The 13,298-nt window shown below is 44.3% G+C and overlaps 3 protein-coding genes and 1 long non-coding RNA gene across 4 annotated transcripts in view; 3 read left to right on the forward strand and 1 right to left on the reverse strand.

Moving 5' to 3' along the window:
• Window positions 1-781, reverse strand: part of Coro1a (coronin 1A) — a 6,740-nt gene extending 5,959 nt beyond the window's left edge. The window contains exon 1 of the mRNA XM_048789747.1: window positions 757-781. The gene's annotated coding sequence lies outside the window, so the exon portion shown is untranslated. The remainder of the gene's footprint in view (window positions 1-756) is intronic.
• Bola2b (bolA family member 2B) overlaps window positions 1-8,021 on the forward strand; it is a 17,261-nt gene extending 9,240 nt beyond the window's left edge. Inside the window, exon 3 of the mRNA XM_048789753.1 lies at window positions 6,806-8,021. Coding sequence (XP_048645710.1) covers window positions 6,806-7,154 — 349 coding nt within the window. The 3' untranslated portion in view covers window positions 7,155-8,021. The remainder of the gene's footprint in view (window positions 1-6,805) is intronic.
• Window positions 922-3,498, forward strand: LOC125612361. The gene is made up of 2 exons (XR_007342717.1): window positions 922-1,311; window positions 1,626-3,498. It is a non-coding gene; the product is annotated as an uncharacterized LOC125612361 (long non-coding RNA).
• Window positions 8,022-8,501: 480 nt separating the features above from the next.
• The window catches only part of Mapk3 (mitogen-activated protein kinase 3), a 41,480-nt gene continuing 36,683 nt past the window's right edge, over window positions 8,502-13,298 (forward strand). Inside the window, exon 1 of the mRNA XM_015490661.2 lies at window positions 8,502-8,536. Coding sequence (XP_015346147.2) covers window positions 8,502-8,536 — 35 coding nt within the window. The remainder of the gene's footprint in view (window positions 8,537-13,298) is intronic.

The raw sequence follows: 13,298 nt of genomic DNA on the forward strand, positions 1-13,298 counted from the left end.
GCCCTGCCCTCCGTGGAGGCGGCCGCCGGCTCGGGACCCGCAGCAGCGCTGGCCTCTTTGCGCGAGCAGCTCGCTGTGCGCTGCCAGCTCCGAACAGATGCCCTGGGCCTCGACTCTGCGCTTCTTTGAACGTCAAAAGCAAAAATACTCCGCTCCTCCTTCCCTCCTGCAGCCGCCCCCAGCCTCCTCGCCATCCTTCCCTCCCAAGGCCCGCGCTCTCGCCAGCCAGTCTGCGTCGCCATCCTCTCCCCCGCACGGATGGGACCCAAGGAGCCGGGGCCGGACGAGGGACAGCCCTGCGCGGACCAGACTCAAGGGGAGCTGGGCTCTGGTCGCGACTCCTAATGGACTAATGGGTAGCCTGGGGAGTCGCTCGGCCTTTCTGGGTTTCAGATCTTCACCCGGGGCACCCTGCCCTCCTGCTGCACAAGGCTGGGGCGAGGGACAAATGAAATAGCTGGGCGCCATGGAGCGCCTGCTTTGAGCCAGGGGCCACGGGGGCGAATGAGTCGGGCTCCCGCGGTAAAGAGCTCTCCACCAGGTGGAAGAGAAAAGCCCGCGATGGCCCTAAGGGCGCCAAGCAGAGGTAGGCGCCCAGCGTCACACTCAAGAGGAGAGAACCCATGCCCTTCCTTGGATCTGAGGGACATACTGAAGCAGCGACACGGAAGGCAAGAAAGGCCTAGAATCAGGCTGTTGTACCAGTGTGGCTCCTGGCTGTCACTCCTTTTGAGTGACCTTGGGCAGGATACTAACCTCTCTCAGCCTGTTTCCTGTCTGTAGCTGAGCCACACGTGCCTCACAAGGTTATGGGGATGATTTCCCTAAATAACCAAAGGAGAGTCTGAAGCACCTCCCTGCCGAGTGCTAAAAAAAAATAGCAAGTGCTAAGTAAATGTTAGCGCTTCTCATTGTCACATAGAGAACTGGGGCTGGACTGAGAGGATGAGGAAGAGCCAGTAGGCGTGGCCAGAAGACCATCTGGTAGGCCCAACAGCAACCAGAGTTGAGGCCAAGGCCCCCGTGGTAGGAAGGAGTTCAAGAAACAGCAAGAAATCCTACCTCACCATTGATTGGCTGTGTGATTTGGGGCAAGAGGCTTAACCTCTCAAACTCAGTTTCCTCAGTTATGAGATTCAGATGAGACAATGTACGTGGAAGAGTTCTGCAGTTATTCAATTGTAAAAACCTAAGGGTTGAACCAAGAACCTGCCACTGAACAAAGAGTGAGACAGAGCCTGTGATGTACAATCTGCAGCTGAAGTGACAAGGATAACAGCTGGTGTTTATTGAGCGACTACTGTGTGCTGGGTACTGTTCTAAACATTATACTTTGCTCACTTTTTTTTTACCCCTTTCTCTGTGTGTGTGTGTTCATGTGTGTGTTACTGGGATCTGAACCCAGGGGCATTTTACCATTGGGTTACATCCCCAGTCCTTTTTATTTTTTATTTTTTAGGTAGGGTCTTGATAAGTTGCCCAGGCTGGCCTTGAATTTGTCATCCTCCTGCCTCAGTCTCCCAAATCACTGGGATTAGAGGCCAGGGCCACTGCACCTGGCTATACCATGCTCATTTAATCCCTACAATAGCCCCTGAGTGGCAGATGCTATCTTCATTTTACAGATGTCTTCAGCCCTGCAGGGTCTTGTGCCCACACAGAGCACGAGCACATGCTGAAGGACCCCAAAGACCTGCCCTAGAGGTGGTGAGTCTGACGGGCCTGAAGAGAGAAAGCTGGGACAGATTCAGGCTGCTTTCAAATGCCAGTTGGTCCTCAGCGTGGGAAGGGGGCGGCCAGCACAGGGCTGCTGCAGAGGACAGACGCAAGGCCAGTGGGAGGAAGTTCTGGGAAGCAGATGTCCACAGAACACAAGATCGACGGTAGGCGGCAAGGACCATGCCACGCAGCTCGCCGTGTGTTTGGGTAGAGGCCAATGCCTCCCTACGAGGGCACTGAACTGGCATTTGCCTGTCTGGCTGCTGCCAACCTAGCATCTCACCATCGCTCCATTCCTGGTGGCAGCTCCTGGATTTTCCTTGGGGGAATCAACCTTCCTCAGTGACTGTCCATGAGGTTCAGGAAGGGGTCTCGGGGGAACCCATGGTCCCTGCTTCCCCAGCCACAGCAAGCCTTTTGCTCTGTCTCAGGGCTGGATGCTTGATTCCAGCCTGTGCAGTCCAAAACAGAGGCATCTTGGAGCTGCTGGGAAAAAGCAGCTCTCTTTCCACGTGGGTTAGTAAGCTGTAAGGATGTAATCACAGCACTAGTAGCAACCATCTTGTCACCACATAAGAAAAGCTGGCCAGGGAAAGCCCACGCAGAGAACTGCAGAAGCAAGACATGAGGACATATTCTAGACATCATTTGACTCTCTGGATCAAGCTGTGCCCGAACCCCTTAAATTTGCTGTTATATAAAGCAATAACTTCCACATAAGCCAAGAAGTTTCAGTTAACTTTATGGCACTTGCAGGTGGCAGTTCTGACCTGTCTACCTGCTCTGTAGGCAGACAGGAGCAGAGGCCCTTCCAAGGAACCAGATACACTGTAAAGATGGACAGACCAAAATGAAGAGCAAAGTTCAAACTCCTTAGCAAGGTTCCCAGTGCATTCTCTGTTCTGTCTGGCCCTAAAGAGACTGAGGAGCAGGGTGGGGTCAGAGGACCTTGGGGGACCCTAGCTTCCATCTCACTTTATACAGTCTGAGGATGAGTTGATATAATGTATAGTGAATGCCAGGCGCTGTGCAGGTGAGCACCACGTGAGCATTGGCACCCTGCCCCTCTACCCTGGCCTTCCTAACGGAGACAGTGATGGCCATATGCCCCCAAGTGCCGTGGTCTCCTCCAACTTCCTGGGAATTTTCTGCTCATCTGCAGAGCTCTCTGTGTACACATGAAAGGTCTGGTATTTTCCATACTTTCCTCATCTATCCATCCACCCAGTTGTGTCCCAGGCAGTGTGCTGGGTGTAGGGGACTCAGAGGCTAATGAGACACACCCCTGACATTAGAGAGATAAATGCAGATGACCTGTGCCAGGCCAACAGTGCCCTGCAACTTAATTCCAGGTCTTTAATTGAGCTTCCTGCTGGGTGGCTCAGAGTAGAAGTCTAAGAGGTGCTAATAGTCGTCTCACCTTCAGCTGAAGCAAGCTGAGAACAGAACCAATCTAGAGGCCATTAGGGCCAAGAAAGGAAGAGAAGAAACTAGAGCCCTAGGACACTGTCTGAGACCCTGGATCCACCTATACCTGAAGCAAGTCTTTGTTATGTGAAGTAACAAATTTCCTTTCTTGCTCAATTTTGCACTTTTTTTTTTAACTAAATTTTAGTTAGATTTTTTTTCCTTTAAAAAAAAAAACTTCTGGGAGAAATAAGGTTTTATCTTACCTATTTTTAAAAATTTGAGTCATTTATACTTTTAATCTTCCATTATAGAAAATTCCAAATATATAAAATCAAAAGAATTATATAATAAACTCTCTTGTACCCCTCATTCAGCTTCAACAATTCTCAGCATAGGATAAATATTGATTTCTTCTTTCACATTATTTTCTTTGAACATATTAAGCCAAATCCCAAACATTATGCCACTTCAGTATTTATTAGTAACAGATACGAACTTTAAAAACTCAGCTCTTTCAACAAAACATTTAATTTATAGAGTAATTTGGGATGACCATTGAGACATCTGCCCATGAACACAGTCCATTATCTATACGTGTAGGTCTTCTCTTTTGTCTTGAATATAATTTTATCTGTAGTCACATATTACTAGTTTCCCCTCAGAGGCATATTACAGTTTTATGACTATAAGAATGAATTCTTTTTATTCTAGTTGTAATTTTATTTCCTTTTAAAATCAACTTTAGGGCTGGGGATGTGGCTCAAGCAGTAGCGCGCTCACCTGGCATGCGTGCGGCCCGGGTTCGATCCTCAGCACCACATACAAACAAAGATGTTGTGTCCGCCAAATACTAAAAAATAAATATTAAAAAAAAAAATTTTTTTTTTTAAATTAAAAAATAAAATCAACTTTATTCACAAACATCAAAATACACCTTAATTTTCATACAATAAAACATTCATTTTAAGTGCATGATTCAATTAGTTTTGACAGCTGTACATATCCATGCAATCACCACCACATTCAAAATACAAAATGTTTCCATCACCCTCAAAATCCCTCCACAGTCAGTCCCCAGCCTCCGCCATTGCTGAGGCAACCCGTGCCGTGTTTTTCGTCACTTATAGGTTCATTTTGCTTGCTCCAGAATGTTCCATATAATTGAAATCAATAAGTATGGATCTGGGTTGGTTGGTTTGTTTTTGTTGTTGTTGTTTTCACTCAGCATGTTTTGAAATTCGCCCATGTTGTATGTCAGACAAGGAATTTTATTTTACCCAACCACAATACCATAATGTAATATATAATTACACCCAAAATATTTAGCAATAATTTCTTACCTTCATAATACCCTGGTTATGTTCAAACTTCCATGATTGCCAGGAAAAGAAAGATTCCATCAATCAAATTTTTTTTTTTTTTTTGTACAGGAGATTGAACCCAGGGAGGCTTAACCACCAAGTCACATCCCCATCCATTTTATATTTTATTTAGGGTCTCAATGAGTTGCTTAAGGCCTTGCTGCTGAGGCTGACTTTGAACTTGCCATTCTCCTGCCTCAGCCTCACAAGCCAGTGGGATTATAGGCATGTGCCAATGCACCTGGCACCATCAATCAATCTTACCATCACAAAAAGTAGGACTAGACATTCTGTATCTCCTGCTATGATGCAGTACATATGCAGCACCACCTTCTCCCTGTTCTTGCCAGAATAATTGTGATCACTGTCATCTTGAATGTAGTCATCCAAACTTAATTATTAGTTTATAGGAAATAAAAGGGATAGAAGAACAGGTTAAATAACACCATCAGGGAGCAATTACTTAAATCTTGAATGCAGAGGATTTTATAGGAATGAATGACCATCAAAATAGACCACACTAGCTGGGTATGGTGGTGCACACCTATAATCCCAGCAGTTTGGGAGGCTGAGTCAGGAGGATTGCAAGTTCAGAGCCAGCCTCAGCAATGGCGAGGTCCTAAGCAACTCAGTGAGACCCTGTCTCTAAATAAAATACAAAATAGGGATGGGGACATGGCTCCAGTGGTCGAGTGCTCCTGAGTCCAATCCCTGATATCCCCACCCCCCCAAAAAATAGACCATACTAAAAGGGCTGGGATGTAGCTTAGTGGCAGAGTGCTTGTCTAAAATCCATGGTCCTACATTCCTGCATTGTCAAAAATTAAAATAAAATTAAGTTAAAAAATTAAATAAAGTAAATGGCACTAAAATGAGATGAAAGAAAAATATATGGAGTCTTAAGAACTGTGCTCACCAACTGTAACATGTAGACTCTCTTTGGATCCTCATCCAAACCAGCTAAGTGTAAAAGAAAACTTTTAAATTAGGTTCTTACAATGAAGCATCCTGACAGGTCCAGGCCACACTACTTCAAGGTGCCACACCAAGTGCCTTCAGGAACAACCCCTCCTTGGGTTGTTCACAGAGCCCTGCGAGATATTTGTTTATCCCCATTTTATGGATAAAGTAATCAATGCAGAGAGGAGATAAATGACCTGCCCAAGGTCACATGAAGTAGGATTCACATCCAAGCCTGCCTGACTGAGACCTGTAAGTCTGGCTGCAGCATCCTGGGACCTCTTACAACCCGGGTGTTCACAAAAAAGGGGAGGAGCCAAGTCAGGAGAGCAATCGGGAATGAAGTGGAGGAGACCATCAGAGGTGGTGGTGGTGGGATGGATGGATGGATGGCATGCCATAAACAAGTGATCCTCCTGCCTTAGCCTCCCAAGTTGTTGGGATTACAGGAGTGTGCCACCACACCTGGCTTTAAACTGGGTCTTTTTTTTTTTTTTTTGGTACCAGGGATTGAACTCAGGGGTACTTAATCACTGAGCCACATCCCCAGCCCTTTTTATATTTTATTTTGAGACAGGATCTCACTGAGTTGCTTAGTACCTCGCTAAATTGCTGAGGCTGACTTTGAACTCAAGATCTCCCAAGCAGCTGAGATTACAGGCATGCACCACTGTACCCAGCTTAAACTTGAGAGTTTGCCAAGCAGAGAAGGAAGGGGAAGAGAAAAGCCTTTCAGATAAAGGCAGAAACAGTTATGGCACTTTAGGGAAAAGTGAGACCTGCCCCACAGTTGGCTCCTCAGGGACTTGGGATGATAGGGAGGGCCACCAAGCCAGAAAGGTCAGCAGGACCCAGATCACGAGGGACCTCAACCAGGGCCTTCTCAAGAAGTTTGCTGATGTAGGCAATAAAACCCACACCAGTCTACAAGTGAAGCAACGGTCTCCTGTGTGAGTGGTCATTCTGGTGGCCTGGCACTGCTACCAAACCAGGCCTGTTTTGCCTGCCATGCACGATGCCAATGGCCAAAATAATGAGGTCTGAGCTTTCTTGGTGGTGCTGGGGACTGAACCCAGGGCTTGTGCTCACCGGGCTTACTCTCGGCCTGAGCTCCAGCCCCAGAAATGATGAGTTTTGCACCACAGAAGGAGTTAATTAACAAGGTGACCTTGTGTGGAGACAGCAGAGCAAGTCTCAAATCTGCCTCCACAGTAATAGATTCTGGGGACATCTGCAGCATGGGTGATCGCAGGCTAAGAGCAGATGAAGTGGGCTAAGCCTGGGGGGCCTAATCAGGTTTTCCAGCTCCGGGGCCCCCAGGCCTCCTCATATCTATGGTCTTCCTTGACCTGCAGGTTCAGTGTTGACTGTCACATCCGGAAGCCCGTTGTGGCCCTCAGCAGGAGGCACGGAAGGATGTCAAAGTCTCCAGGCTGGAGCCCAAGTCAACCTCAATGGCCGCTTCCACCAGCCCTCTGCTGCAGATGCCTTCCTCGCTGTCACCAGATGATCGCGGCTCCTATTTTATGGAGAAGTGAAATGAGAACTGTGCCAGCCGCTCTGTCCTCACCAGCTCTCATCTCCGGCTTCTCTAACTGCCATGGGCCATCACCCCAGAGGCAGAGGCTGACTCGGGCCCAGGCTGACTCCTGCGCCCTCCTGGACAGTCCTTCCCGTTTCCTCTTGACCTGTTCCATGGCTTAGCCCCTCTCCTGCACCGCCAACTTCCCTGTCCAAGGACCCTCTGTTCAGTGTTTAAAAACACACTAGGTCTCCCACGGGGCGGGGACCTGCCAACCTCGGACCACTTCCTCTTCACTCCTGCAGTCCACGCTCAAGTTTCTTGAAAGAGCTGTTGACACCCAGTCTGACTTCCCCCTCCACTGCTTTTTCACCTACTTGTCTGCTGCCACAGAGACTTGCCATCGCCAAGGCCACCAACCATCTCCTGATCACACATCAAACACATTTTGGCGGCCACCTGAAGCTGCTGACCGCTCCCTCCCTCTGAACACCTCTCTTTGGAATCTAACAGGGACCTGCTCTCCCCCGTCCTCTTCCTCTCTCCAGCTTTCTCTCTTGATCCCCTTCAGGGCATCTCTTCTCTTGCTGGACAGGTCAAGGGTCAAGTCGCCCCTTCCCCAGGCACCCCCACCAGCCACCCTGTCTCATCCACATCTGCTGAACAACTCCCCGCCTGCCTCTGGGGCCCAGATCTGCCCCTGTGCTTCTGGCTTCTGACCCACACGCCCCATTGCTGGCTCCCAAGGTGGACACTCTCCCAGCCCTATTCTGGGGTTTGAGGAGTGCCCCACCGGCAATTGTCACAGCCTAACTATTTCTATCACTTCTGTCACATTCTGTTGGTAAAACACTTGCAGGACTGTTCTTGAGTCCATGGGGAGGGGACCGTTGTTGTGGACAGTTGCAAAGATATGAAGCTGTCTCTGACCCACCACGGAGGACAGGCAGGTGATGTGGTTGTCTGATACAGAGTGACCTTCGTCGCCATGCAGGAATGTCAAACCTGATTTCCCAAGATAAATTAAAGCTATGGATTTTCATGTGAAAGCTCCAGATCTTTTAATGTTGGCAGCTAATTCTAAAACTTCTAAAAATGTCGTGTGAGCAAAACTAAAAATGTCTTTGGTTTGGATATGGATTTTTCTGGCCAATTTTTTTTTTTTTTCTGGACAGGTTTTCCTATGTTGCCCAGCCTGGCTTTGAACTCTTGGGCTCAAGTGACCCTCCTGCCTCTGCCTCCGGGTGGCTGGTCCCCAGGCATGCCACCACATTGGCTCCATTTTTGTTGTTGTTGTTGTTGTTGTTGTTGTTTTGGTTTTGGTTTACTTATTCTTTGCCCCTGGCATGGGCCCGAGATCCCTTCCTCCTCGTTTACCACCCATCCTTTAAGACGCAGATCAGGATGTCCCTCTCGGTGAAGTCTTCCCTGACACCCGCTACACATACTACCACTCCTCAAATGGCTCCTTACAGTCTGGATATGGCTTGTCTTCCAAAGGTTCATGCACTGGAAGCTGGATCCCCAGCATGGTCATATGGAAAGATGGCAGTACCTTTCAAAGGTGAGGCCCAGTGGGAGGTCATCGGAGGTGCTGCCCTACAAAGAGATTAAGTTAGTTCTAGTGACAGGATCACTATAAAAGAACAAGCCTGGTCATTCCCCAGTCACCCCCGCTTCCTGCCCCACCAGGTGGCTGCTGCCTCCCTCCCACAAATACTCCCACCATGATGCCATCTGCCATCAGATAAAGCAGTCAGAGAGGCCCTTGCAAGGGCCATGCTTTTTTGACTTCCCTCCTCCAAATTGTGAATTTAAATAGATCTTTTGTCTTCACAAATTACCCAGCCTCTGGGATTTTGTTATAGTAAAGGAAAACTACCATTGTCACTTACAAATCAGATATAATTATCTATGTGTCCAGATCTCCTATCAGACTGTTTTATTTTCCCACCACAAGACCCAATATATGGTTGGCATTCAATAAAAATCAATCCTCTCCTTTCCAACATTGTTAAGAAACAGGTAACTTGTGCACACTCTGCCTTCACCATTTTGTTTCATGGCTATTCCATCCTCTGTCCCCATGGCCATTAACTTCCTGGCAGTTGAAAACACACTATCACCTCCTCCTGCCCATTGTCATTAACTTAGAGAAGGATTTATGGCCCATGATAAACTGAGGAAAGTTTTCCCAAGACCACCAGGAGCTGGAACTACTGGGAAAGAGATTTCTTTCTGCTCTGGTTGACAAAATGGCAGAAGGAGGGGCCCCCCTGAAAATGAAACTAACGCAGCCAAGGTCTTGGTAAGACAAATTCCTCATGACATTATTTGAACACCTTTGTTCAGGTTTTGCTGAAGCCCTCTAGGCCAGGACTTTTCTTTTTTATCAGTCAATAAATGTATTTTTATGCCTATCATTGGCTATCCTAGTAATTGAAAAAGAGAGGGTGACTTCGTAATTGTCACATTGTTATAGAACCCAAAGAAGTGGGCTTCTCTACAAGCACAGATTTCACAAGCAACTGTAGCTATCTCAGAAATGCCAACTGTGGTCAGAATTCTAAGCCATATTCTCTCACTTTACAAACTTGGATACATTCCCATCAATCTCGCAACAAACATTCCAATCAATCTGGCAACAAACATTCCCATCAATCTCGCAACAAATTAAACTTTCCCTTGCAACTTCTTTTTAGTTATATTGTTTCCAATAGAATTGCCTGATTTTAAGAGCTGGGAGATAATATTGTTTCCCATTTTGCAACTCTATTAGCACTATAGAGGGGTTTGATGTTGTCACATCATTATCCACAATTTTTTTTTTTTGGTACCTGAGATTGAACTCAGGGGTGCTTAACCACCAACCCACATCGCCAGCCCTTTTTATATTTTATTTACAGACAGGGTCTCCCTAAGTTATTTAGGCCCTCAGTAAGTTGCTGAGACTGGCCTGAAACTTGTGATTCTCCTGCCTCAGCCTCCCAAGCAGCTGAGATTACAGGCATGCACAACCATGCCTGGCTTGCCAACACATTTTATCATCTAACTTTCAAATTAGATTAAGTTATACAGCCACCCTAGTGGATTTAAAATGGTTTCTCATTCTGTTACCTATTCACATTTCCCTAATGACTAAAGATGTTGAGTATCTTTTCAGGCATTTATTAGCCATTTGTGTATTTTAGAAGAAATGTCCATACGGATTCTTTGCCCATTTTTTATTGAATTATGTCTTGTATTATTGGGATGTCAGTGTTATTTATATGTTTTGGATACAAATTTAATATCAGATATATTACTTGCAAATATTCTCTCTTGTTCTATAGGTTGTATTTTACTTTCTCAATGGTGTCCTTGAAAACACAAAATTCAAAAATTTGATCAAGTCCAATTTATTTTTTCTTTTATTGCTTGTGCTTTTTGGTGAGATATTGAAGAAAATATTACCAAATTCAAGGACATAAAGACTTACCTGTAAATTGTCTTCTAAGATTTTTATATTTCAGTTTTTATATTTGACTTTTAAAAATCTATTTTGAGTAAATTTTTGGATATGGTGTGAGGTAGGGATTTCAAATTCATTGTTTTATATTGTGTATACTGTGTATATATATATATCCTAGCATCACTTGTTCAAAGTTATTCTTCAATTCTTTTTTTTTCTTTAGTTATAGATGGACATAATATCTTTATTCTAATTTATTTATTTATTTTTATGTGGTGCTGAGGATCAAACCCAGGGCCTCACACTTGCTAGGCGAGAGATCTACCGCTGAGCCAAAACCCTAGCCCCTCAATTCTTCCTTTCTTTCCTTTTCCTTCTTCTTTTTGCTCCTCCCTGGTAGAGATTGAACCCAGGACCTTCCACATACTGGGCAAGTGCTCTACCACTAAGCTACTTACCCAGACCTTTTTATTTTCTGTTGAGACAGTCTCACTAAATTGCCCGAGCTGGCCTTGAACTTACAATCATCCTGCCTTGGCCCCCTACACCCAGCTCAAAGACTATTGTTTCCCTCATTGAATTGCCTTGCACCCTTGTCCAGAATTAATTTATCATAGATACATAAGTTTATTTCTGAACTCCAGATTCTACTCCATTAATCTGAGTCTGTCCTTAAGCCAGTCCCACACTGTAGCTTTGTAGTAAGTTTTTAAGTGTGAGTCCCTCAATTTTGTTCTTTTTTTTAAAGACTCATTTAGCTGTTCTAGGTCCCCTGAGTTTTCATATGAATTTAAGACCCAGTTGTCAATTTCTACAAAGAAGCCACTGATTCTGATAGGAATTATGTTTTATTCATTTATTTATTTGTAACAAGGATTGAACCCAGGAGTACTTAACCACATCCACAGTCCTTTTGTAGCTTTCATTTTGAGACAGGTTTTTCACTAAGTTGATTAGGGCCTCACTAAGTTGCTGAGGCTGACTTTGAACTTGTGATCCCCCTGCCTCAGTCTCCCAAGCCACTGGGATTATAGGCATGTGCCACTGCACCCAGCAGAATTATATTTATAGATCTATTTAATAATATTAAATCTTCCATTTCTTTAGATTGTTGATGTATTTCAACAATTATTTGACATTTTCAGAGTATACATTTTGTATTTATTTTGTTAAATTTATTCTTAAGTATCTTATTTTGGGAAGTGCTATTGTAAATGGAGTTATTTTCTTTCTTTTTTTTTTTTAAGAGAGAGAGAGAGAATTTCAATTTCAATATTTATTTTTCAGTTTTCGGCGGACACAACATCTTTGTTTGTATGTGGTGCTGAGGATCGAACCCGGGCCGCACGCATGCCAGGCAAGCTCGCTACCGATTGAGCCACATCCCCAGCTCCTGGAGTTATTTTCTTAATTTCCATTTAGGTTGCTCATTGCAAGTATGTGGAAATACAATTGATTTTTCCATACTGACCTGCATATTGTATGCTGCAACTTTTTCTGTTCTCATTAATTAATTCCATTTTTATTGTAGTAAAATATACAGCATAATTTCCCCCTTTTAGCTGGGTGAGTGGCACACACCTGTAATCCTAGCTACTTGGGAGGCTAAGGCAAAAGGATCACAAGTTTGAAGCCAGCCTCAGCAATTTAGCAAGACACTGCCTCAAAATTAAAAATCAACAAGTAAATAAAAGGGCCAGGGATGTGGCCCATTGGTAAAACACCCCAGAATTCAATCCCCAGTAACCCAGGGGCAGAAAACTATCTACCTTTTAACATGTTTTTAAATGTACAGTACAGTATTAACTATAAGCACAATGTTATTCGGTTGATCTCTAGATCTCTAGAACTGTTTCATCTTGCACAACTGAAACTCTGTACCTTCTGAACATCAACTCCTCATTTGTCCCTCCCCCCATCTCCTGGAAACCACAAATCTATTTTCTATCTCTGAGTCTGACTAGTTTAGTAAGTGAAATCATGCAGCATTTGTCCTCCTGGGTCTTGTAGCATGTTTTCAAGGTTCATCCACATTGTGGTATATGACAGGATTTCCTTCCTTTATGGCTTAATAGTCCATCATAAGTATATGCCACATTTTCTTTATCCATCTGTCATTGGACAGATGTTTAGTCTGTTTCCACCTTTTGCCTATTCTGAACAATTTTGAAATAAACACGAGAATGCAAATATCTCTTTGAGATTCTGATTTCAGTCATTCTGGACAAATCCCTAAAGTGGGTTTGCTGGATCACATAGTAGTTTGATTTTTCAAGGAACCATAATACTGTTTTCCATAGCAACTGCGCCATTTTAAACTTATAACCATGCATGAGGTTTCCAATTTGTCCACATTCTTACCAACACTTGTTAATTTCTGGTTTTGTTTTGTTTTTATAATGACCATCCTGGTAGGTATGAGTTGATAACTTCACTGTGGTAAAGTATCTTTGCTTTTCTGTAATGATTAGTGCTAGAGTTCTGACTTTTCAGTGGAATTCTTAGGATTTTCTGTATACAAGATCATGTCATCTGCAAATAGATATAGTTTTGCTTCTTCCTTTTCATTCTAGATTTGATTTATTTCATTTTCCTATTTAGTTAACCTTGACTCTTCAGTACAGTGTAGAACAGGGTGGACACTGTCATCTTCTTCCTGATCTTTCAGAAACTCACTATTAACTCTGATATTAGCTGTGGGCTCTTCATAGATGCCCTGTTTCAGGTAGGGGAAACTCCTATTTCTACTTTGTTGCATGCTTTTTATTATGAAAGGATATTGGACTTTGTCAAAGGCTTTTTCTGCATCTACTGAGGCAATGATGTGTTTTCCTTTGTTCTAATATGCTGCATTTAAATATATATATATATATAT

This window comes from Marmota marmota, unplaced genomic scaffold (assembly GCF_001458135.2).
Source record: "Marmota marmota marmota unplaced genomic scaffold, marMar, whole genome shotgun sequence".
NCBI lineage: Eukaryota > Metazoa > Chordata > Mammalia > Rodentia > Sciuridae > Marmota > Marmota marmota.